The sequence below is a fragment of the Toxotes jaculatrix genome, chromosome 14 (genome assembly GCF_017976425.1).
Source record: "Toxotes jaculatrix isolate fToxJac2 chromosome 14, fToxJac2.pri, whole genome shotgun sequence".
In the NCBI taxonomy this organism is placed as follows: Eukaryota; Metazoa; Chordata; class Actinopteri; family Toxotidae; genus Toxotes; species Toxotes jaculatrix.
The window spans coordinates 21335873-21360814 of NC_054407.1; the positions used below are offsets into that span (position 1 = coordinate 21335873).

General features: G+C 41.7%; 1 protein-coding gene across 1 annotated transcript; it reads right to left on the reverse strand.

The window, feature by feature from the left end:
* Window positions 1-173: 173 nt before the first annotated feature.
* Window positions 174-24329, reverse strand: tep1 (telomerase-associated protein 1). The gene is made up of 57 exons (XM_041054644.1): window positions 24190-24329; window positions 22863-23470; window positions 22490-22720; window positions 22191-22340; window positions 21649-21813; window positions 21433-21570; window positions 20915-20986; window positions 20560-20678; window positions 19998-20155; window positions 19642-19751; window positions 18264-18342; window positions 17589-17775; window positions 16975-17233; window positions 16846-16899; window positions 16571-16723; window positions 16188-16259; window positions 15558-15679; window positions 15369-15446; window positions 15080-15223; window positions 14340-14631; window positions 13904-14025; window positions 13611-13724; window positions 13287-13404; window positions 12862-13050; window positions 12204-12391; window positions 11942-12083; window positions 11593-11772; window positions 11411-11503; window positions 10433-10568; window positions 10121-10280; window positions 9721-9854; window positions 9553-9641; window positions 9024-9138; window positions 8813-8839; window positions 8519-8729; window positions 8159-8279; window positions 7754-7878; window positions 7398-7497; window positions 7103-7258; window positions 6757-6969; window positions 6424-6480; window positions 6091-6226; window positions 5545-5796; window positions 5185-5336; window positions 4888-4995; window positions 4658-4762; window positions 4324-4453; window positions 4090-4175; window positions 3854-3980; window positions 3502-3632; window positions 3293-3411; window positions 2460-2597; window positions 2162-2261; window positions 1950-2067; window positions 1419-1501; window positions 1090-1194; window positions 174-645 (listed from the first exon to the last, which is right to left on the reverse strand). The coding sequence occupies exons 2-57, from the start codon at window positions 23385-23387 to the stop codon at window positions 526-528; spliced, it is 7908 nt and encodes a 2635-aa protein (XP_040910578.1). The 5' UTR covers window positions 23388-23470; window positions 24190-24329; the 3' UTR covers window positions 174-525.
* Window positions 24330-24942: the final 613 nt, after the last annotated feature.

A 24942-nucleotide genomic window follows, 5' to 3' on the forward strand; every position in this document is an offset into this window, starting at 1 on the left:
AGGTATAGTTTTATTTACTCAGCCTATTTTACTGCAGCTCCTTATCAACTTCACAGAGGAACTTGGTGCAGATAACCAGGCAGTTAAAGTATTAGATGATAAGCTGTGTTTACATGTCACCACCTCTTAGCTTTTCCCAAGAATATAAAAGAAATCTCACCGACAAATTTGTTGAAGACAAAGAAAGCATTTAATGCAATGTTCTTTAGGTAAACCCATGTTTTCTCTCAATTACAATTTTAAAACCAAAAAAAATAAATAAATGAAGCCCACCAAAAATTATATTTTTAAAGTTTGTAATTAAAGGCACATGTAAACATGACACAATTAGAGCTTTGGAAATACAACATACATGCTTACCCCTGCATGTGATGCTCATTTTTCAGCTTATTTTCTTATTCATATTATTGCACATTTACCATCACCGAAGCAAAAAAGAAGCAAAACATTGTTATAGTCTTTAGTTAGTGTTAGAACACTTTTTTTCCCCCTAAATCCTAAATTTTGTGTGTGACATCTGGAGGATTATTCCTTCCAGGAGAGAAAGTACAGCTTTCCCTGTCCGTCGCCACAAACCAGCTCAGTGGGTTTTTCTGGATTCACTTCCAAAACTAGGACCGGACCTCCACACACAAACATACCCACCTGGAGGAAGAAAGAAAGAGAGGAGGAAAGAGACGCATAAACAGGCATAAGTAAGAGTTATTGAATGACAGCTTTAAATGTTTTCAAAATTAATGTTATTTCAGGGAAATAGATAAATAATAAAGACAAAATGCCACATAAGAGAGCACGACTAATATCTAATAGTGCCCTCTACTGGTTTAATGGACAAATCTAGCTTTACAGTACTACAGTTATCATAATGCCAACAAATTTCATCTAACAGAGCTAGTTTATCTGGTATTCCTATGTCAAGAGCTAGCCTTAACAGTTAAATAATTTCTACAGTGACATAAGGTTTCAAAAAGTAAGATTCTGGTTTTAGGTCAATTTTGATCAAATACATTGTGACTGCATTTTGCCTTTGTATGGCGCAGACTGTGTGTTCACTCCGTGACAGACTTAGCCTTTAAAACAATAAAATACCTGTTTCTTGGTGATTCTGTCCCACAGCTTAACCGTCCTGTCACGTGAAGCTGAGATGATGGTGGTGTCTGTGAGTCTTAGCACACTGATCCTGTCACTGTGAGCCTGAGGGTAAAACATCATTAAAGTCACCAAAATGCCAAACATTTGGTGGTTTCACCTTTAAAATAAAAGTAGTGGTTCTACCAAAAAAACAAACAAACAAAAAAAACAAAAAACAAAAAAAAATATATACATATATAATTGTGGAAAAAAAGTGAACTTAGTTACTTTCCACTACTGCAGAATAAAAATATGCACTAATCTCTTGTGCTGTCAGAGACTCTTACAGGTTTTCTGCTGCTCCATGATGAAAGCTCTGGAGGCTGGTTGAACCACATGTGACCCCTCATGTCTCCACACACCACAAACTCTGAAAAATAAACATTGAACACATTGGATGATCACATAAACAAATAAATAAAAAGCTACCATGTACAGAGGGAGCAGTAGTTACAGTAACTATGGTTATTCTAGAAATAAGAGTAGTAACTAACAGCTGCAGTGCTGATGTTTGTATTAGAGCTGCAACAAGTTATTTTAAAGAAAAGACAGCAAACATTCCTCAGGTCCAGTCAGTCATTTGACAGGATGCTGCAATTCTCACTCTCACATGATAGTAAACTGAATATCTTTGGATTTTGGACCATTAGTAGAAGAAAACAGATACTCTGAAGACATTAACACTGGACTTAGAGGAAAGCGTGTCAGACATGTTTCACTGTTCATTGATGTTTCAAAGACCAAATGATTAATCAGAAAAATAATCCACAGATTAATCAATTATGAAAATAATCCATAGCTGCAGCCCTCATTTGTACCTTTGTCCACAGTTACAGCTGTTATTGGGATTTTCTTGTTCTTCTCGTCCTCCTCATCACACTTCAGGCTCACCGAGCTGTAAGCCGAATCATAACAATTTTTGGGGCCCATGGTAAACTGAGGAAAGAGAGATGATGGCAGTGAAACACAAGTATGCTTAATGTAAAGCAGTGATAGTAATGATATGAGTTGCAGGCCAGGTAAAACTCACAATGAAGCCAATGTGAACTTCTCCATTCCCTTCGCCCACCAGCCACAAGCTTTTCTCGTCATTAGGGATCAAGCCAATGTATCGTACTTGGCTCTTAAAGCTGAGAGGAGACAAAAAACAAAAGGAGCCTGTAACATTACTTTAACCCTTCAAAACTTTGGGGCCTAAAAATAAAAAACTCAGTGCATAAGCGGAAAAAAAACAAAAACACAAAAAACAAAAAAACAACGGTGCAGTCAACTTGGACAAAGATTCATGGTCAACCCCCGAAAGACCTGGACAAAGTGTGCAGCGTTACCTTGCACACATGATACAGTCTCCATCATTGTTTGTGATGTTATATATTATCCCGTTGCTGGACACACCAATCAGGAGAGAGCGGTAGGAGAGGTGGATCACTGGGTTTTCCACTGTATAAGTGGTTACCTTCACCAGGCTGGGAGAAACAGAAAAAGAACAGGTTAGTGTCCAGAATCAGACTTATTACACCTGATAACACAACAGCACTACACAGAGAACAAGGCAAAATAAAGAGGCAATATCTGAAATTATTAAATGTCATCTATTAATTATTAATTAGACGGTTTCTGCTGTGTTCTTCAGTAACTGTTGATCTATAATTATTTCTCATTAGATGAGTAAGTACTTCTCAGCAGCATATAAAAATAAATCCTAATGATCTAATTAATTATATAAATGTGAGCTAGCCCTGGATAAGTGGCAGAAAGTGACTGTATTCATAAAATATTTGGAGCCGCTGCAGAAACAAGACTGAATTTCCCAGAGGAGGGAAGAACACTCTTTGGGTGGTTACAGGGAGGTTGTGCACTGCATTGTGCTAATGTGGCCTCCCATCTGTACAGGTATTAATCCCTACCAAGACTGATTAAATTTTAAATTTAGGTCAGGGGATGCTCTGAGAGATAATGTATTGATTTTGACACATTAATTAAATAATGTGTAACTCTCATTGCAAAGCTGGTTGCTGCTTTCAAATATCTGCAAATCTAAGGTATGAAAAGAAAATCTCAAAGAATTAAAAATCTTTTTAATTATTATTATTATTTTTTTACTTTAAGAGCAACAGCAAGTAAAGGTCCTGTATGGTAGCTTGTAGTGTGACTTGTTTACCTTGCGGTGCTGTGTTGATTCCACACCAGCTGCCACACATCAACAAAAGACTCCATGTAGCTGACAGCAAACTGGCTGTGAGGCATGGAGCAGATCGCTGTGATGGTGCTATCTGAAGCCTGACACACACAGACACAAACGCATCATTACACAGACACAAAAGCACACACAATTTCAGTATTTATCCCTTTTCTTGTACATTTCTTCACCTGCTTGTGGCAAAGCACAGTGTTGAGCTGCCACAGCTCCAGCAAACCGGATGCATAACCAGCAAAACACAAATCGTCTTTGGGAGAGAAGCACAGAGCTGTGACAGGGCCTGAGAGGCTGGGAGGACTCTCTGAGCAGAAAAGACAAAATGCAGAGGTAAAATGACAATGACATCATGCAAAGCATTTCCAACATAAATCACATCATAATCATTTTCTCATGATGCCGGTGACCAGGAACTTTCCTCAGCTGAAATAAATATAAAATACTGACACTGGTAACAGTTTTTGTCACTAATCTGATGCAGATACTGATAAAGTATCCAGTGTGAACCATTTTATTTCGTATTACTTGTTGTCCACATCCAGCATCGCAGTGAGCAGTCTTCAGAGACAGTGAGGAATTCTGGGACTCCTTCCTTGAGAACAACTCCATAAATCGCACCACTGTGACCCTGGAAGGAGCTGAAGTGCTCCATCTGTTTAAAAAAAAAAAAAAAATCATCATTTGAAGAAGGAATATTGATCGTACACTTATCTTGCACATAAGTTGAAGTTGGATCTTTTAATAAATTGGGAGAATTTTACCTGCAGTGGTTTCCAGAGATGCACTGTGCCGTCATCAGATGCAGTGATAACAGTCATTTCTTCTGGGTTTTCTTCTACATTCTTATCTTAAAACCAAAGCAGGGATTCAGAAAAGAATGAAAATGTATTAAAAAAAAAATAAAATAAAAAAAAAAAGTCTTGGTGACTCATTACATTGTACAGTGTGAAAGTAGGAAGGAGAGACATACAAAGCAGATTTACAGAGCAATTTACCTGTATTCTTGCGGAGAGAGCAGTGGTTTACACGCTGCTTGTGGGCAGTAATGTGGCAGATTTCTATGTTGGTTTCCCAGTTCCACACATGTAGTGCTCCGTCTGCACAGCCAGCCATCACATACTGTCCCTGCATACAGAAATAACAGACAGCAAGTCAACACGGACATTCCTTTGTGACGCCGAATGCTTTCTTTGTCTGGAGAAAGGAAATAGAGGCTATGTTAAATTGATGGGACTCTTATTTTATAGCTACATCAGTAAAACGCAAAAAAAAAAGTTTTCTGGGAGGTAAGAAGACAGGACATCGTAGAAAGCTGTATAACTTCCTCACCTGACAGCAGACAGAGGTAAGAGGACTCCTCCAGGAGATTTCTCTGAGACGCTGACCTGCCTGCAGATCCCATAAACAAAGCCTCCCATCGTTTGAGGAACTAATCTGGAAGAGACAGATACAGGCTGATGGAGTTTCTGGAGACACAACAGTGAATGTAGAACAGCAATAAGACTCCCTGTGACTCCTGGTTAGTCACACTGTCGTGATGAAATATAATGCAGACTCACCACACAGTCTGGAGTCCAAACACAGCCGGTGATCCAGTCTCTGTGAGAGTGAGGGAGCGACTTAGAAAGACCAGGAGGAGACGAATTCATATCCCACACCATCAGGGCCTGAAACAGAGACACACTTAGGATTACAACACAGCACCAAGTCTTAAACAGTGCCTTACTTTAAGTATATGTCCAGTATGATTGTCTGTATGTCGGGAATATAATGCAGACACAACATTGCATCTCTTGACTTAAAGAGTTAAAAAAAAAATATAAGATTAATGCCCAAAAAATTCCAGATAATTCTACCTGATCTTTTCCACCAGAAAGTAGCTGTCCACCATCGGGGCTGAAAGCCAGACAGGTGACTCCTCCATTGTGGCCCCTCAGCACTGCATGAGGCTCAGCTGAGGGGTCAGGGGCCAGATCACTCAGCAACCACAAAACAACAGTGAAGTCATCTAATTCAAATGGAAATACAGAGGAGCAAATAATAAAATATTTATTAGTAGAAACAGTGATGTTTTAGGAAAAGGTGACAGGCAAAAGCACATTCTACCTGAGAACTGTATCATGTTGCCCTGAAACATGATAAAACTAATTTCTTTAAAGTTTTAGGACATTTTTTTTTTTTTTTTTTTAAAACACCAGGTCATGTTTTTACTTTACCTGAAGCTGTAGCCAGGTAAGTTGAGTTTTGTGCCAGTGCCAGGATGGCACCTTGTTGCACACCAAACACTCCCAACTTTGTCAGCGCCCCCCTCATTCCCTCCTCCCCTTCTTCTCTCTTCCAGACCCTCAGACGTTTGTCACTTCCTCCAGACACCAGCAGCTCAGGCTCCGTCTGCTCTGCGTCCAAAACGACCCACAACAGGCACAGTATGGCCACGTCGTGATCCCTGGATGCCCAGATCATCTCACCTGAGATCAAAATACAAATATTTATTGTTTAACTGTTTTTTTGTTGTTGCAGACATGTTTTGTTGATGACAGAAGTCAGAGGAGAATGACCAGACTATTCTCCTCTGTTGGTAAAAGAGAATGTAAGTAAGTGACTGTTGCTACAAGAACTAAAAGTGGGAGTTAATCGTTTGCAGTCATTACTTTTCATTCTCCTTTCAGCCATCATCTGCATATCTGTACTTGTTCAGTCAGCCTGGTGTCCTCTTGGGATGAAATTTTATAAACATAATTTTTCCTGGCACAAAAACACACCTGAGTCAAGACTGAAGTGTTTGATGCCTTCACCATGGTATCCCACAGCAGCACAGTCTCTGTTTACAGCCACACACAGTGCAGCAGGAACTGAGTCCACAAACTTCATTTTCTTCTGAGGAGGCTCCTGTTCACACTGAGAAACACAGCATAATATAACTGGAAGGACATGAAGATGTCCACTGTAAATTCCTTGTGGGAGAAATATCTGAAATTCATTATTCAGTATGTTAAAAATACACTGGAAGACAGTTAAAATGGATTAAGATACATGGCTACATGGCATGAATGTAGAAAGGTAGGGGTTATATAAGAAGAGAAATAAGAGCTTACATCATCACTTTTTAATGCAGTGACTGAACATCCAAGTCCTCCTGACCAGAGCTGGAGCTGTTTTACCAGAAAACAAGAAAAGACCATTCATTTCTAAGCAAGGGAGAATGTGCTTTCAAGAGAAAACAGGTGAACTACTGAGAATAATCTTATACAGTTCTGTAAAATTTATAGACAAAACAGCCGATGTGTTCTGATCAGAGATTCAATAATATTTTTTTGTCTTTTACTTAATATACTTCAGGAAGACAAACATGTTTGCAACTGTATATCTATATGAACACATTCCTTATAAAGCATGCAAATATGTAGGTTCAGGTGCCAAAGTCTCACCATGTGATCTGAGCCGGCACTGAGCAGCATGGCTCCCTCGTCCAGGAAAGTGAGGACCTCTGTGGCTCCACAGTGAGCCTGGAAACATCCAACACAGGTGGAGGTGGGCACCGACCACACCCTGACCTCTCCAGACACAGAGCCAGAGCAGAGCATGGTGGACGAGGAGGAGAAAGAGAGACTGCGCACTGAGCGCTGGTGACCAGACAGGGGCTGGGGAAACAGAGAGGAGAGAAATACTGCTTATAATTATATAAAAAAAAAAAAAAAAAAAACAACAACTGTACCAGCTTGAGCTCCCCATACAAGCAATATGCAGCATTTCTTCGGTATTACTGTAACTCACTGTTAGAGTTTTATTCTGGAGCCAGTTCCACAGGACCACGTTCCCATTCCAGCAACCAGCAGCCAGCAGGTCACCTTCAGGGTCAAAGGTCACACAGTTCATAGGGCTGGTGCTGGGCAGGGCTGCTACCTCATGACCTTTAGTAGATGACCACACCTGAAGAGCAGAAAAACATTCAGACAATATAACACTGACTGTTTCAGGGACCTGCATAATTTAATAATAGCTGAAATAAAAATGGAAAAAAAAAAAAAAAAAAAAACCAAAAGTTCAAGGTGATTTATGTGGGACTAACTTTCAACATGAAGTCGAGAGACACGGTTGCAAGGTGCTTCTGGTCTGCAGTGACATCACTTGCTGTTATCGTATTCGTGTGGCCATCAATAAGAGCAGTCCTGCAAGAGGAAAATAAATAAAAAGACAAATCAGTTTATCCAAAAATCATTAACCCCTTCGGGGGCGGGGGGGGGCGGGGGGGGGGGCGGGGGGGGGGGCGGGGGGGGGGGGGGGGGGGGGCAACAACAACAACAACCCCCCCCAAAAAAAACAAAAAAAAAAAAAAAAACAAAACACACCACACAAACCACAAAGCTAACAGTACTGTGGGATTTGTACAGTCTGAGCCACACTGCCAATTCTCCTTCCTCTCACCTGCAGCCGTTCCTGATGTCCCAGATCTCTATTCGTCCATCGAAGGAGGTTGTAGCTAGACGTCCCTCCTTCAGAAAGACGCAGCTCGAGATGCCATCACAGCTGCTCACCAGCGACTTCACTTTCTGTTCAGAACCAGGAGAAAGTTTTTTTTTCCCCCCAGTATAACAGGAGCAAAAAACAACATACAGTCCTGTGTGTTTACACGCAATTAATGTCTGTGGGAACCAAGAGTTTTTCCATGTATACATGAAACTTGATTTCCCTAATTAGGGTAATCAGGGTGTGATGCACTGAAAAAGTGACATGATGAAGAGAACACAGAAGGGAGGCAAGAAAGTAAATTACTCTTGGAAAATAATGACCCATAAAACCCCAAACCCTGGAGTTAAAGTGTGTTCATACCTGTCCTGTCTGTGTGTTGATGCAATGCAGCGTTCCTTCTCCAGTACCAACCACCATCAGCTCTCCATCCAAACTCACAACCAGACAGGTGGGTTCAGAGGAAAAGGTCGACACCAGCTCGCTGGGGTGAAACACACAAAACCACTGACACATTTCCATACATGTATCAATATCTGATCAAACATTATAGACAAAAAAAAATGAGAATACATTAAGATATGTTACATCAGAATGAAAATTAAAAAGTTGATGCCTTCAGGGGATAAAGTTTGCCAAATTAATTTTCAATGACACAAACAGTTGATTTAGGGAACACATGCAGCACATTTCTTTTAATCATGTTGCAGACAACGTGATTACCTGGTCTCTTTAACAATCTGATCTTTTTTGTTTAGCCACTCAACTACCCGGACTCCTCCTGTTCCCACCAGGCCTTGTGCCCAGGTGTGAGCTGTGGATTCTGGAGGCTCGTTGAAGGCTTGCTGAACAAAAAGAGGTGCCCAGGATGAGAGCAGAGGGGCGTGACGCCTCAGGAAACTCCAGCAGTCCTCTAGATGATCCTGGAAGCCAACTGAAAGGACAAAAAGAAACTCGTAAGCAGACTAAAACACATTTGGCAGGAACTTTTGAGTAAAATGTTTTTTAAACACTTACAAGAGGAGGCAGACTTGTGCTTCTTATCTGCAGGAAAAGGGGGAAGAAAAACAAATCACAGGATACAATCGTTATGATATTTTATGTTTAACTATCATTTATCAAAGGAAACAAGACGTGTGAAAGATTAAAGGGAAAAAGCACCAAAAAAAAAATCAACCCACCAAAAAATAAAATACCGCATTTATCATGTAGTATCATACATACTCACCGTATAGGCTGTAGGTCTCCAGGAGGTGGTGCAACAGGCCGTGCCGCACATTAGCATACAGGAAATAGTAGTTAGAGAGCAGGGAATGGAGCGCCTCCAGTTGGCCACTTTGAATCTGCTCAAAGCCAAATAGAAGCACCAAGGAGTTAAAATCTGAAATATCATCAGTGACTGTAATTCTCTTGAAGTTGCAAGCCTTTTTAAAAAAAAAAAAAAAAAAAAAAAAAAGGAAACTGTAAAGAGACACATGGGATCAAGAACAGAACCAGGGTAAATGAGCAGGTAGGAATCAACTGACTGAAACATTATTGTTAAATAAAACGAGTACAACTGTCCAACAGCATGATGGGTGGTGTCTACATTCACAGTCTTTTAAATACTCATTGATGAGAGTTTATTGGTGAAAACATGTGGCACTTCTTCGCTGTATTAGCAGAGATTTATACTTTGGTTTGTAAACTGGCGCCAAAGCACTGTTGTTCATGTGATGTAGTATTTATATAATGAGTGGTGATAAACAGTGACTAACCAGGTTGAAAGGCAGATGCATAACAGAGTTTGCCTCACAATGGAGGAAAGTTTCAGTTCCCTCTGGGTCAGCCAGTGCCCACAGATGAGCTGTGAAGAGAGACAGAATATAGAACGGGCCACAGCGACTTTCACATTGTGCATCAGAGTCAAACAATGTGTCCTTTACCTGCCAAAACGCGGTGAGCTCTGGTCCTGTCACTTTCTTCCTGCAGGAGAAAGTCCTCAAAAGCCCGCCTCACCTCCGGGTTTGTTAGAGCCAGCAAGTCGTCAGTGTTGTGGCAATGAGAAGGACCAATGAGACTGCAGGAAAGGATTCACATAGGTTTAAACTGTACTTGGGCTGTTAACTGAAACTTTGCTCAGAACTCAATATCTAAGCAATATAAAGCACACAATCACTATCAAACCCTAAATTAGGGATGTGGTTAAGAACATGACCCCTTAAGAAAAAAAAAAAAAAAAAATAAGAAAAAGGTAAATTATTTTATCCAAATATGATTGTATAGAGTGATAAAAGTGCGAAAAGTCTTCTCTAACAAGGATTTACTCTACGCTGGGATTCATACCTCTGCAAGCTCTGCACTATACGAGTGAAAGTTGCCATGGGAATGCGTCCTTTGGGCTTTCTGGGCAGGTTCAGCACTTCCTGCCACGACATCTGCTGGTCCCGTGAGGACAGGTCATTGCATGTGTTCAGTACAGAGTACAGGTCCCTCTCCCTCAGGCCTGTGGATCAAGAGGAGAAAACAGCAATAGACCTGTTAAGGAAAGTCACTGTAAAAATTAATATCTGTAGTCAAAACTTACTTTTTTGTTGATTGTCTAATAATTTGGGGAGGTAAACTTCAACACAGTACACCAAGATACTTGCGTCTTACCAGCAGGGCTGACAGTGAGTGCCGCAAGGGTCCGGCGGAGTCCCTGTATGTCTCTGTACTGTGAGCAGAGTCTGTCCAGACTGTGTTGCACCAACTGGCTCAGAGACTGAGGTAAAACCTGCAGGCTCTCCTTCAACTGAGACACAAAAGACAGAGACTGATTATTATCCACACAGCAAGCTGAACTACCAAGCTAAATAATTAGCAGGGTGTGTATATACACTCAGCAACCACTTTATTGGATACGCCTGTTCAGCTGCTCGTTAACACAAATGCAGACATGATTAAGACAACCTGCTGAGGTTCAAACCCAGCATCAGGGGAAGAAAAGTGATTTAAGTGGCTTTGGATGTAGCATGGTTGTTGGTGCCAGACGAGCTGGTCTGAGTATTTCAGGAAAACTCTAGGGTTTACAGAGAACGGTACAAAAAAATCGAAAAAGCAAAAATGCCTTGTTGATGCCAGAGGAGAAAGACCAGATTGCTTGTAGATTAAGGCTGTAGCTACTAGCTGTCTTAGTTTTCAATTATTTTCTCAATTAAGTAAAGATATTTAACTGTCATATAAGACAAGGAAAACTGGCAGATCTTAGGAACTGGGAGGCTGAAACCAGATCTTTGTCATTTTTATTTGAAAGGCATCTAAGGCAGCTGATCAGTTTTCAAAATGACTGAAGATATATAGCCTCAAATCAACTATATAACAAATCAACAATCTTTTCAGCTCTAACAAATCTGTTTTTTAGTTCAAACCAGTGTTGTGAGGACATTTTACTTGGTCCTACTTGGAGGGTCAACACTTGGTTTTAGAGTTCAGGTTAGAATTAGGTTATGGTTAGGGTTAGGGTTAGACATTCAGTTGTGGTGGATGAGGTTATGGCAAGGGACTAGAGAATGCATTATATCCTCACAGAAACAGAAGTTCGACCATGTGTCTGTGAAAAAACTAAACTAAAAATAAATAAATAAATAATCAGACCTTATCAAAGGAGGCAAAGTTCCTCAGGTCTTCACAGGCCAGGTGAAGGTAGAGAGGACTCACTGCTCCTTTCTTCATTATCAGCGTCTGGAGCTGGACAAACACAGCATAGTTTTAGGGGAGAAAAAAAAAGACAAATTGAGAAAACATTAAAGAGTGGAGGGAAAACTTATAAAGAGAACCTGGTTGTTGAATGCAGAGTCGCTGAGCTTCTTCCCAAAGGTGTCCAGTCCCTTCTGAACTATCTCCTTCCGGTCCGGCACGGTAAGCTGTCCCAGGGTAAACAGGACAGTGCTCTTTTTCTTGGCCAGGGTTTGTAACAGTGCCGCTTTAGATGTGATGCTTACAACCAAACACACGCCCTGACAAGGAAGGCATGAAAAGCAAAGATTTAAATAAACATGTTATTCTCAGTTTTAGTGTCTTTCTCCTGTGTCATGGTTAAATTGTATGCACCACGCTTTGTTTGCTTTGTTTGCTGCTTGTGGTTTGTTTTGTGTTGTGAAAATAAAACCTATCCATGTGACCGACCTGTGGAAGCTGCTGTGGTATCCACTCAGAGCTCAGCTGATCTCCACCATCTTGAACAACATCCACCCCATCAACTACCAGTATCAGAGGTTTGTTCCGCTCCGTGTCCATCAATGTAGAGTGAAACTCTGAGAGCAAATCTCTGAGATAAGAAAAAATTATATATCTAATCAAACACATGGGAAAACCAGTGTTAATGTTCAGACAATATGGCATTCCTATATATCTTAACTATTCAAAAGACAATTCAAAATCTAATCACTTGTACGAATGGGGAAGAGGTGATTCCTTTTCAGTATCTTTCATTTTCCTGAACCACTTCACGAAGCAGCGAAGAAGGTTCTCCACAGAGCATGCTGATTGGCTGGCAGCTGTAGAGTAGGAGATGACATCGCAGACCAGGTTTCTCCTGGATTTGACTCCAGTCCTGAGGGCGTCTGCTAGGGCAGCCTGTGAGGAGAGAGATAAATATGGGTGGCACTGTTCCTTCACCTTCGTAGTCTGACTATGATTGGTCATGTTGGGCAGGAAAATGGCTGAATATTATTTTGCAATTATGAAACCAGAGTTTAAACAATTAGTCAGTAATCAGTAAATCAAGCCGATAATTGTCAGGTGACTCTATAATGAAAATAATTAGTTGCAGCCCTTCATGCATCCATGCAGAACTTATCATTGCAAGTCAAACTGAAATCATCAGAAATTGTCATATCTAACATCTGATAGAGTTGAATGAATAAAAACTAACTAGCCCTCTGAGTAATGACAATAGGACATGTCAGAGTTTCTCCTACTTTTAGAGATTTTGAAGACCAAGCCCATCACATGGTGTTTTATTCTGTCCACCCATCTGTATGGATCGTATACATAAAATTCCCAATAGGTTTAAGTCTATTAAGTCTTAAGTCCAAGAAACTTACCATGAAAACAGTCTTGCCCTCTCCGGGTCCTCCCTCCACCACCATCATCCCTCCTTTGGTCTGAACCTGCTCCACCATGTCCACAGCTCCAGACAGGAGCTTCGCCCTGCCAAAGAACTGCCTCTGCACCGCCCCCTGGTGCATCTCCTGCTCAGTCACTTCTGATGCAGCCTCGGCATTGTCATTCTCCTGCCAGATAGAGAATAATAATCAGGTGATTATAATCTATTGTATGTTGCTTATGTTGACCTATGCCCAGGATTTACCTCTTTAGTTTGAAAGAGACAGTGAGGACTAGACAGAAAATATCCTTAGAGCAAGGGTAAAGCTTTTTACAGTAATTTAGGATTTTTTCTGGTTTCATAAAAGTAAGTTAGGTGAAGTGAAGTGTTTGGAAATGAAACTGAAAAATTAGAGAAACTAACGTCCACAAACTGCTTCACAACTGCCATCCAAAGGTCTTCCAGCACAGCCCTGCCAAAGGCCTCCAAGTTTTTCAGATATGGTTTCCCTTCCACAACACCTCCCCACGCACATGGGTAACTAGGACAGAGACAGACAGGCTCAGCTAAGGCACCTTTCAGAATGCTACCACATATGTCAAATTTTTAAAAACATATTACTTCATAAGCTCATACAGCAGTCAGAGGAAAAATCAAAGAGATCTAAAAAGGGTCTATGGCTTAATCCAAAAATGTGAATAGCAGTTCTAAGTCCACAGCTTCACTGTTAGGACTGACACGACTCACTCTTCGGTGACCTTCACATCACTGGCCTGGATCCTGCTTTTCAAAGCGGCCATTTTAGACTCCGCCTCCTTTGATTCAGGAGCAAAGTCAGCTCTCCAAGCCACTGGAACCGACCTGAGTAAAAGAAGAAAAAAAATAATAAAATAAAATAAAATAAAATGTTAAATATTGTAAATTGATTTCAAATACACAGCAGATTTGTTTATAGTAAAAAGACTCATTCATTCAAGCTTAGAAAGTATAAAGGGAACATTTAATAGAAATTGTGACGTGGCCATTGACACATCACATACTTGGTGATATTTGGATCTCTGAAGTAGCAGAACATTCGCTGGTGTGCTGTTTCAGGGAAAAGAGCCTGAAACTGACGGATCTCCATCTCTGTGATGGACAGACCTGCTGGAGCCGACGCAAGCTGCACACAGAAGAGAAATTTTTTTTTTTTGTTTTTAAATTCAAATTCACAGGTAAAAACAAACACAAATATCTTTTATTTTGAAGTATTTATGGTAGTTTAATTTTTTTTGCCCTGTATCACAAAAATCACCATTTTCAGTTTCTGAACAAAACCTCTTTTCCCTTTTTCATTTCCAGTTGCTCTATAATGAAACATCTAAACCTAACCCAAGAACACAAGGACCCCAGATAACATGATTTCTTTTATTTTACCAAACTGACCTTAATTTATTTAATCTAAAGTTGTGAAGAATTGAATTTCTCATGGCTTACCCAGCTGTACTGCGGCAGGTCAGGGAGGACAGGTTTGGGGGGCACCAGGCCGTACCTCTCCCCCAGGATTCCAACCATCATCTGGCTGCGACACACCTCTGACAGGCACAGCTCGGTGGCTCTACCCGACTCCTCCTCTGTCACACCCCAACGCAGTTCCACTTCCTGCAGGTAGAGGCAGTGTGGTGCAGCACGACGGCGCAGCTCGGGGAAGACGCTCCGCACCAAGATGTCGCGCTCTGCGTGCATGTCTCTGAAGGTGGAGGAGATAAATACGCGCACACCTTGCCACCTGAGGACAGAGGAAGGAGTTTATGTTAAGGGAGTGAGGAAAAGGCAAAAAAAAAATTCTTGGACAGGAAACCTTCAACAGTAAACACACTAAAAGCAGGCACATCTAAAAATATGAACATCATTTTTGGAAATTTGCTTTCCAAACTTTTCCTTTATCTTTTATTCTCTGCCTTTACCTTTTGGCCATTAAAGAGCCTTAAAAAACAAAAACAAAAAAAACAAAAAAAAAAAAACAAAAAAAAAAACTTTTGACTGTGAGTGATAGGATCCAGTCCTGAAGGAGCAGATTGGCTGAATTTTTTTTTTTTTTTTAGAGTATCTTAAATAATAAATAAATAATGGTTATAGATGTGTTCTTTGTACTCGTTGTTTATCAAGTGTATTTAATGTTATAAAGAATACTCTAGATTTGAAGACACATTTTCAGGGCTTTAAATAAAAATTACCTTAACTTGGGACTGGCCGGTATTGGGACAACATTGTTTGTGGTCTCAGGGCTTTTAGCTCCTTCTGGTGGTGGGATGTTGTACAGTCTGTCCAAGTGCTCCACATGGTCCAGCAATCTGGAAGATCCTCGTTCTGCCACAAACCTGATCCCATAATTACAGAAGAAGTTACACATTCTTAAACATTCTTATTTGGTTTCTTTGAAGGAGCTGGAGTTAACATTGCTTACATTTATAGGAATCATCTAAATCAGTTTTTAGATGAAAAATGAGAAACCGGGCATTGTACCTCAGCATTTGCTCACTGAAGCCTCTCAGCTGCACAATGTTCCTGTCCAGCGTGTTGTCTGTGGGACTCTGGAAGCCTCTGCAACAAGTCAATACAACAGTAGATGCAATCAATATTGGTTAGAATCAGCAAAGGAAGCAGAAACCAGCCCAAAGCTAAATGTTGGTAAATTTTGTGATAATGCATTACTGTTCTGAAAGGAAGATTTGCACCACGAGGGTTTTGTTGTTCACTTCCTTCCTGTAGTTGTTGATGGCGTGGTCGACATCATCATTCATCCAGCGGTCAGTCAGCACAACGATGTTATCTATCTGAGAAACAAAAGCACATGAGCACGAAAATCACAAAGAAGCAGCCTGTGATCTAAAGCAGTGCTTTTCAAACATGGCTAACACACACACACACACACACACACACAGCATCACTGATGTGAAGCACCTGAAAGTCAAACATCACGCAGCCCCAGAGCCACAGTGCTGACAGTTTCAGACCTGCAGCACCAGACCAAGCTATACAACTGTGAAACTGCATTCGAAAACATGCTAACCTGCACCACCACAGGCAAGGAAAGTATCAGATTATGGTCAGAATATCTCACTCAGCTCATTCTCTTTGAATCATAAAGCTGAAAAGATGATGCTCATCTGGACTATGACTAAAGATACAGTTCAGAGAAACTTCAGTAGGAAAAACATTCTCAAACTAAGAGTGAGGGGGGGTGGGGGGGAGGCATGTCTCCTCCATCCTTTTTTGGAAATTATGCCCTTGCAGTCAAACATGCTGTCTCAAAATAAACTACAAACACACAAATAAACTAACCTTGTTCTTCATGGTCAATATTTTGGAGAGGTAACTTGGGTCCCTATTTCCGTCTCTTGAATTTTTACATGCCTGTGAAAGAGAAGAATTAATTAATAAAAGTATAATTCAATAAACAGAAAATCCCTTCAAAACATACAGCTCACCTGTTATTTAAATATTCAGTTGTGTACAAACTTACACTAACACTGTAAAGTTTTTTTTATTTATTTTGAAGGTAGAGACTTTTCTAAGTTCCTTTCTCAGATGTTAAAGTATTTAACTTCTGTTTAGTCACTCTACAAGAAAGATAAAATGAAAGTCAGTATGAGATGGTAAAAAAAAAAAAAAAAAAAAAAAAAAAAAAAAAGGAAAAACACTGGGGAAAAAAAAAAAAAAGAGACCTTTATTTGCTCCATGACACTTCTGACATTTTCCAAAAGGACGTCAGATTTAAGCTTGACTTGTTCAAAGCAACTCCAATCAGCCAAGTAGAGCTGGCTGTCCTCAGCACTGCTGCTGATCATCAGAGAGAGCAAAACGGCCACCTCCATCATCTGAGAGGACATAAAAATGGGGAGAGGTCAGTTCATTTGACTTATTTTGGAACAGAGTCAAACATTTCTCACGCCAGCCTTCCTTTGTGTTACTGCTGATCAGAAATAAAACAGGCCCTTACAGAAGGAGTTAGTTTGTTGTCATCCACTTCCTTTTTCTTCCTCTTTGCCCTCCTGTCCTCGTCTTTTTCTTCTTTTTCTTCTTCTTCTTCTTCTTCTTCTTCCTCTTCCTCCTCTTCCTCCTCTTCCTCCTCTTCCTCCTCTTCCTCCTCCTCCTCCTCCTCCTCCTCCTCCTCCTCCTCCTCCTCCTCCTCCTCTTCGTTTTTTTGCTCACGTTCCATCGGGAGGCAGAAGTCCTGGCTCCAGGTCTTATCAGAATACATATCAGTAGGGAGGATAATAACTGTCCGCCCAGGGAGCGGGGGCACGTTGTAACGGCAGGAGATCTGAACTGCCGTCTCCAGAGCTTTGCAGTAACGATCCAACAGATCAACAGAGTACTGCTGCTGACTGGATGCATGGACACAGAAACACATTACACGACTGAGTATATTTTCTTAGAATTCATGCAGACGTTGTCTTTTTAACTGATCTGACCAAATAGTTATCTCAGCTACAGAAAAGCCGAACAGACAATGAATCCCTGAGCAGGGATCCCTAGGCCCACGCCCCATAGGCCTGGCTGTTTAATAATCCTACCCTTAGATGGGTCTAGGGCATCTTAATTGAGTAATTATCTCACTAGGAATTACTGCAACAAAATGTGATACAAATATTAATAAAAGAAACCTGATAACTATAGGTCATGTTGAAATTAAGACCATATATAATATAAAAAACAAAAACAACAATAATTGTGTCATACTTGGCCTTTAGGAGCTGTGCCTTCTTCATCTGGTACATTCGATAGATAAACGGCACTCCAAGAGCCACCCTCATCCTGCACCTTTTGGCCGTGTCCCACTCGAAACGCTTGAAGCGCACGCCCTTGGGAATCTTCTTCAGGATGCCCATCAGGATTTCCTTTGCAGTGGGAATCACTGATATGGAGGCTAAAGGACAAAGAGGTAAAGAGCAGGTAAAGTGTGTGTTCTTTGTTGTACATGTACACACACGTAGGCAGGTTTATGTGACATATTTTGACTCACAATAGGTACAATGTTTGAAATTAACCATCTTACACTGCTGATATTAGCCACAGAGTGGTTCTGAAATGTGATTATTTTAATAACTGATATATCTTTAATAATTTTGAGACCTGGAGCATTGGTTGGACAAAAACAAGCCATGTGAGGGTGTTACCTTGGAAAGTGATGGGCATTTCACACTACTTTCTTAAGTTTGACAAACCAACTACTGAATGAAAATAAAATTTTCAGTGCAGGACTTTTACTAGAGTATTTTTACAAGGTGGTATTTGAACTAATTTCCCTACTTGAAAATTAGCCATTCAGCTGAAGAGTTCTGTTTTTTTTTTCAGTGTGATATTCAGTAAAGGAATTTTAGTGCTTTAGTGCCACTTGATGATGATGTGTCTCACTCAAACTGCGAAGCTCCATGATGACTTTGTAAGCAGCGAGGAACCTGAAGGGAAACTGTCGGCTCTGAATCACGGCTTTCTGTAAGTACATCAAAAACACATGGTTACAGAAAACGTCATCAACTTTGGTGTAATACTTTAACAGAGATAACTACCAACTTAATTTAAAAAAAAAAAAAAAAAAAAAAAAAAAAACCCACACACACGATAATTTTCAGACGTTTCACCGAAACTTTTTCGTCATGCAAATGCCTGTGGTGATTCTTCAGGTGCCGGTATGAATTGGTGGTGTTTCCGCTGGATGTTGCAACTTTAGCGCGACAGCTTTTGCACAGTATCCGTTTCTGGTGCACGTCGACCGCAGCCTCAAACCCGAAATGCTCCCAAATGACCGACGTGCTGTTTTTCTTAGGGATTAAATGCCCTAACTCGGCTTTTGGTCCAGCTGAAGCCATTTCAGAAATGAAGCAGCAGGTGGAGCAGGTTACACTGATTGCGTTTGTGCAACCTGCTCCACCTGCTGCTTCTCCAAGACGCTCTGTCCAGCAGGTGGAGAAGGTTACACTGATTGCGTTTGTCTGATTGACCTGTCTACGAGCAGCATGCCGCTTCTGATTGGTGAGCTTGGCAGGTAGGGAGACGGCATGTATGTGTAAAGTAGTTAACACAGCTGATCCTGGGTCAGTCAAGAGCACTGAAAAAAAACCGCAGCTTTGGCGATCACATGATGGCGGTTTTTGGCACGGGCGAACTGGGCACCCGCCTAGAGAGGCATCACATGGGGGACGACACAACTCCGTGAAAAAAAAAAAATCATCTGTGCCGCTAAGCGGTTTACTATTATCTATCATATTACTGTGTGGGGAAATTGGCAAATTGGCGCCCCCTGCAGCTGCAGGCGCCCCTGCTTGCTGAGAAGGTGCTGTGCTCAGAGGCTGTGTGAGGAGGGGGGGGACGGGCAGTTCACCTCTGGGTCTCTCGACCTGCCGTTTTTCTTGGGGGTTAAATCCCCTAACTCCGCTTCTGCTCCAGCTGAAGCCGTTTCAGAAACGAAGCAGCAGGTGGAGCAGGTTACACTGATTGCGTTAGTCTGACTGACCTGTCCACGAGCAGCATGCCGCTTCTGACTGGTGAGCTTGGCAGGTAGGTGGGGGAGGGGATCTGTATATAGAGCAAAATACTCTAATGGTATTAGTGGGTTCTTCGTTTTTTTTTTAACGGGGGGTGGTGGGGCGCTCAGAGGGGGTCTCGCCCAGGGAGTAATTCAGTGTAGAATAGGATAGGATAGGATCGCGTTGTCTGAAATCGCAGTGTCGATCAGAAAACGGTAAATCGTTCAGCCCTAGGATTTAATATGTTTCATTATAGAGGGTCTCACCTTATTGGTCAGTCTGCTGAGGATCTTCTTGTGATGAGCCTCACTGATGCCCCGAGTGATCATGTTCCTCAGGTTCCTCAGCGTGGCCATGAACGGAAGAGACTTGTTGTCTGCACAACAGAGACATGGACAGGTTTGTGTGTTATATTTGTAGGTGTGTTTTCGAATGTATACACAAATCTGTGTCCCTGTAGTGTTGTACTGGATGAGCATAACCAGTTTAAAATGAGTATTCATCTGTACATTTGAAAATGTGTATTCAATGGCTCTGGACACGTGAAACTGTAGGTCAGCAAAGTGAAACAGTTCAGACACATAAGCTGATAGATGTGACGCTGGAGCTCTTTGTTTCAGACCTATGAGCTTCTCCCAGGTGGCGGCCTTGTTGCCTTCCAGACTGAGCAGCCGTTCCCACGTCTCTGGCTCTTTGAGCTTCATTCGCTGCCCAGCTCTCTCCCTGTCCCACGCACCCTTCATTCCACTGTGGGTGAATGCCTTGAGGTCAGCAGGATACCTGGGACAAACACAAGCACGTCCCATTTTAAAGTGGAAGCAGGACAGACCCAGACACAGCATTATTACAGGGACGGATGACAATATAATAAATAACAGTCATAATAATAGAAATTATGTTTTCATAGGAGAAGTTAATGACATTGTACATTGATTAACACTTAAAATATCCTCATATCTGTGTACATCTACATTATAAAGTACTGTAAACAATGTATTATAAGTTTATATAATGCTTAGAGATTATATATCGGGTGTTAAAGTAAAATGTGTGAAAGATCTTAACATCAACTAAATTCAATCAGCTGATTACTTGAAACTAAAACCATGCAGCAGCCTCTCTGGAAGTCGTCAGTGTGAGGACACGTGTGTGAATTTGTGCCTGTGTGTGTTTGTGTGACTTACTTTTTTCCCAGAATGGCCATAACATGTTCAGCCGGTTCTTTAATGTGAAGCCTCTTGATCAGTTTCTTCATGCTGAACTCACTCTGCTTTTTGTCCACCACCTCTTTTTTGCCCCCCATCTGCAGATGCAAAACCAATATTTCCCCATGTGTTCAAACACTTTACAACCTCTGCAACAATAAACTGGAAGAAATATAAAATTCACAGCTAGAACTCTGCCAAAGCTTCTTCCAAAACACTATGAAGTGTTCAGATCTACACCAGCACAGCAGGGAAAGATGTGAACAATAAATGGCTAAAAGCAACACTACCTCATTAAAAATTTAAAAACCTTATTTCAAGAATATTGACTTACAAACTTCTCCAGGATAGAGGCATCTGATCTGAGCAGGTTCGCCCACTGTTTCAGCTGCTGAGCAGTCGGTTTCTGGAAATCAAAGATGTACATACAGTAGAACAAACCGTGGAGTGATCAGGAGAGGCACATATTCACTGAAAGTTAATTTAGAGAAATGAGTCTGTTGTGCTAAAACAGAAAACACACAAAGTTTCGGATTAGGATTTCTGAGAGATCCATTTTCAGTCCGGGCAGTTAAAACCACTGTGGTGGTTATTATATTAGCTCTCCAGTAAGAGATGTTTTTTAGCTGTAGAAAATGTAGTTCTTCCATGGATGTGTTAAGTTTAAACACAGGTGGAGTTTGAAATTAGTTTTGGTTGTTAGAGATGAATTCTGCTCATCTACACACTGCAACCCACCCGGATGAGGGCAAGACAGGCAAAAACATTTGGTGAACACAGAATGGAGTTAAACTCAGCACTAACACTGAATCAGTGAAGATAAAGCAGAGAACAGAATGAATGTTTCTGTACCTTTCCTCTCCGACGTTTAGAGCTGTGTTTGCAGCGGTGTTTGCGCGTGTTGTATTTGGCCAGTTGATACTCGCTGAACTGCTTGAACTTGTCAGCCGCTGCCTTCTTCAGGCACATCGGCAGGGAGTGGCTGAAGCACTGGAAACAGACAGTCGCAGTTAGACAGGACTGATACATCAAGATGCCGCCGTGCATTTGACGCCTACTGAGACTTACTGTACTATAGATTCTGACAACTTCCAGCCAATCGGAGGGCAGCTGTACAGCAGCACAGAAGTATCTGCGGACATGAGGCTTGGTGGAGGGCTGACTGGCAGCCAGAGCCAATAAGAAGTTTCCCGTGATGCGGATGTTTAACTCCTGTCGAGTGTACACTGCCAGCTGGATGGTGAATAAGCAAAAGAAAATGGCACTTGTCACGTCCTGATTATAAATGGAAATTTTCCCATCATCTGTTTTTTTTTAATAGGATGAACAGATCACAAGCAGACAGTGTGCCACCAAACAACCATGTTTGAGGCTCTCCAGAGGCAAACCCCAAAATATTTTCTAGAGTTTCACTAAATTAAAACCTTTCTGGGACAATGTAAATTGAGCCACAAAACACATTATGTTATATATAATTCCAAACAATGTGCTGTGGCCCCATTAGAGTCTAGACATTACCAGTTGAGGTAAAATACAAGTCCAGTTTGGGATACAAATAGAAATGTCTTCAAATACACACCCACCCACACATACATGTACACTGTACACACCTTCAGAAGAAACTGGGAGTCATGGACAGAAATGTCCTTTGCCAGGTTTATGATTCTGGTCCAAACGCTGCTCTCTGAGTCCCACTCCTTCTGGCCTGGAGCTTTGCTCTTATTGACCAGAGAGCAACACACCGCATTCAGCAGGTGATACTGAGGAACAGACAGAAAGTCAACTCACAGGTGTTATAGTCACTTTAATCAAGCCATAAAATTAGACACAGGTGCAGAGAAATGTTAAACTTAAAGAGAATGTTTCTGTGACACGCTGCACATGTGCAGTGTAAAATAGTTTCCTCTACCTTTTTGTCCTTTAGCTCCTCTTCAAACCTTTCAGTTCCTGCATCAAACTCAGCAAATTCCTCCTGTCCGATGGCCATGGTTTGCTCAGGTTCCTGGTTGACCAACTCTGTTTCCAGGACAGGTAATTCCATGGTAGAGCCAGCATAAACCTGCTCTCCCTCTCCCTCTCCCTCCCCCTCCTCCTCCTCCACCTCCTCCTCGTCAGTCAAAACATCATGATCCTCAGAATGCTGCTGATGCAGAAGAAGGCACATTAAAACAGTAAAAGCGCTAAATGGGGTGCATCGAAAATGGTGTTTTAAAAAGAATGTATTAGCAGCCAAGGTAAGACAAGACAGAAAATAAAAAACAAAAACAAAGGAATTTATGTACCACACTTGTTTCTTCCAAACAGGACTGCAAAACATGAGGTCTTTCCTCTGTGCCCCTGCCTCCAGAATCCTTCTTCTGTTTTCCGCCCAGACCGTAATGAAGAAATGAAGGCGGATGAGCAAAGCGATTGAGCAGAGCACCGCTGGCCAGGGATGTGGAGAGCAGAGAGTCATCAGGGGTAGAAGAGGTCAAGGAAAAGGAGAGATGAGGTGAATCACTGGTTAGGAGCTTGTTCTGGGTGCTGAGGAGGGGAGAGGTGAGGGAAGGCGAGAGGGAAGAAGTGGAGAGAAGGGAGGATGAGGTGGAAGACAGGCTGGAGGGCTGGAGAGAGGGGCAGGAGGAGGGTTGTACTGAAAAGCTCTTGAGTGGAGAAAAGCTTTGGGGCATCACCATGGAGGTCTGAGCTAAGAACTTATTCTCCAGACGTGGAGGAGCATAGTTGGAAGACAAACTTCGTCCACATGTGGCCTGCTGCTGCTGCTCTCCGTGGGCCACGTTCGCCTGCTTCAAAGTCAGAGCCCTCATCTCTGTAGAGATCCACGTCAATCAGAAGGTCAAAGGCCGTGACAGGTTTGAGCCTCTCCTCTCAGTCACACACCCTCTAAATCCTAGACAGCATGAAGCATTGAGATAAGCAGTTCAGCAGCATTCCTTCAACTGTTTGATCAAGCATTGTATTACTGTAGTTAAGGGTGTGTGGCTCAGTCAAAAGCTTCCATAAAAAGGGAACAAAGTCTGGAAACAGTCAGCAAATGGCGCAAGAGACTTCTCACAGTGTTTCACTGGACACCAGGAGCACCAAAACACTATTCCCCATACAGCAGTATAATTCAGTTGAGTGCTGGTCTAATGTAAACAACCAAACAAGAGGAAAGGGCCAAATTAAAAGTCTTTCACAGACAGCAAATGTTTAAATAAGTACTAAACCTGCAACAACAAGCCAATTCATTGATTTACAGAAAATTACTTGTCAGCAACTTAGAGATTATAAGAATGGCTAGTTGCAACCTTAATAGATAATAAGGTTTAATTTGGTCCAGGTCTGAGGTTTTGGTACACTGCAAGCCCCTTCTTCATGTTAGTAAATGATCATTTCACATCTGTTCACTCGCGGGGTAGAATCAGGCATTTAATTGTCATAAAAGAAGTCAATATGTCTACGACACTGTCAGGACAGACACTGGGTTTAACTTCCAAAAAGAAACTGAGTCAACACTCAACATTAGTCAGGATATTTCCAAGTAGCCAGTCGCACGGTAATGACTCAAGAGTTTGCATAGGTGTGGTGCTGCTCCGTGAGCGACAGGGTTAGACGCAGAAAACTCACCGCAAAACCCGCAATTTAAACTCCGCAGACAGAGCGCAGGCTCCCAGCCAACGGGCGCAACTTGCAAACGGATACCGTCTGATGCGCCGCAGTGGTTGCGCTTCTTCGAGACGCTAAATGCGGCTCCGGATCATACACGGTTTACTTCCTCATACATTAGCTGCTGGGCTCCTCGGCAGGACGGAGAGCACTGATTGGCCAGTATTTTGTGTACTTTTTTACCGTAATGGTGCACATATGGGTACCACTGCTGAAAGCATCGAATTATACAGGAGAAGGCGTTAAATGCTTTATTTCAATCATTGTCCACGCATCCAATAACAATATTAGAATCACCGGTCCATCGCTTAATACTCACTGACTTCCCTATCCTGTCTTTAGCACTCCTTAACTCACTCTTTAGGGTCAAATATATAGATATAAAAGGTCCAAAAAACCCAAACAAACTAATAATTTTCCTAAATAGTTAGGCATTGCCGTTTTTAGTTAACGTTATTCGGTGAGAATTAACTATTGTCAGTCGTGTATTTCTACATATACTCACTGAGCACGTTATTAGGAACACCTGTTCACCTGCTTGTGCATGCAATTATCAGCCAGTCGTGTGGCAGCAGTGCAATGAATAAAACCATGCAGAAACAGGTCAGGGGCTTCAGTTCATGTTCACACCAAACATCAGAATGGGAGGGGGGGGGGGAGGGGGAGGGGGAGTCTGACACGTGGTAGCTCAGACAGCCACTCTTTACAATTCTG

Coding starts and splice junctions, on each gene's coding strand:
- tep1 (XM_041054644.1), bottom strand. CDS start 23,387: ATGAGGGCTCTGACTTTGAAGCAGGCGAACGTGGCCCACGGAGAGCAG. Junction 5,797..6,090: donor ACACTTCAGTCTTGACTCAG/GTGTGTTTTTGT, acceptor TTTTGATCTCAG/GTGAGATGATCTGGGCATCC. Junction 5,337..5,544: donor TTACCTGGCTACAGCTTCAG/GTAAAGTAAAAA, acceptor CATTTGAATTAG/ATGACTTCACTGTTGTTTTG.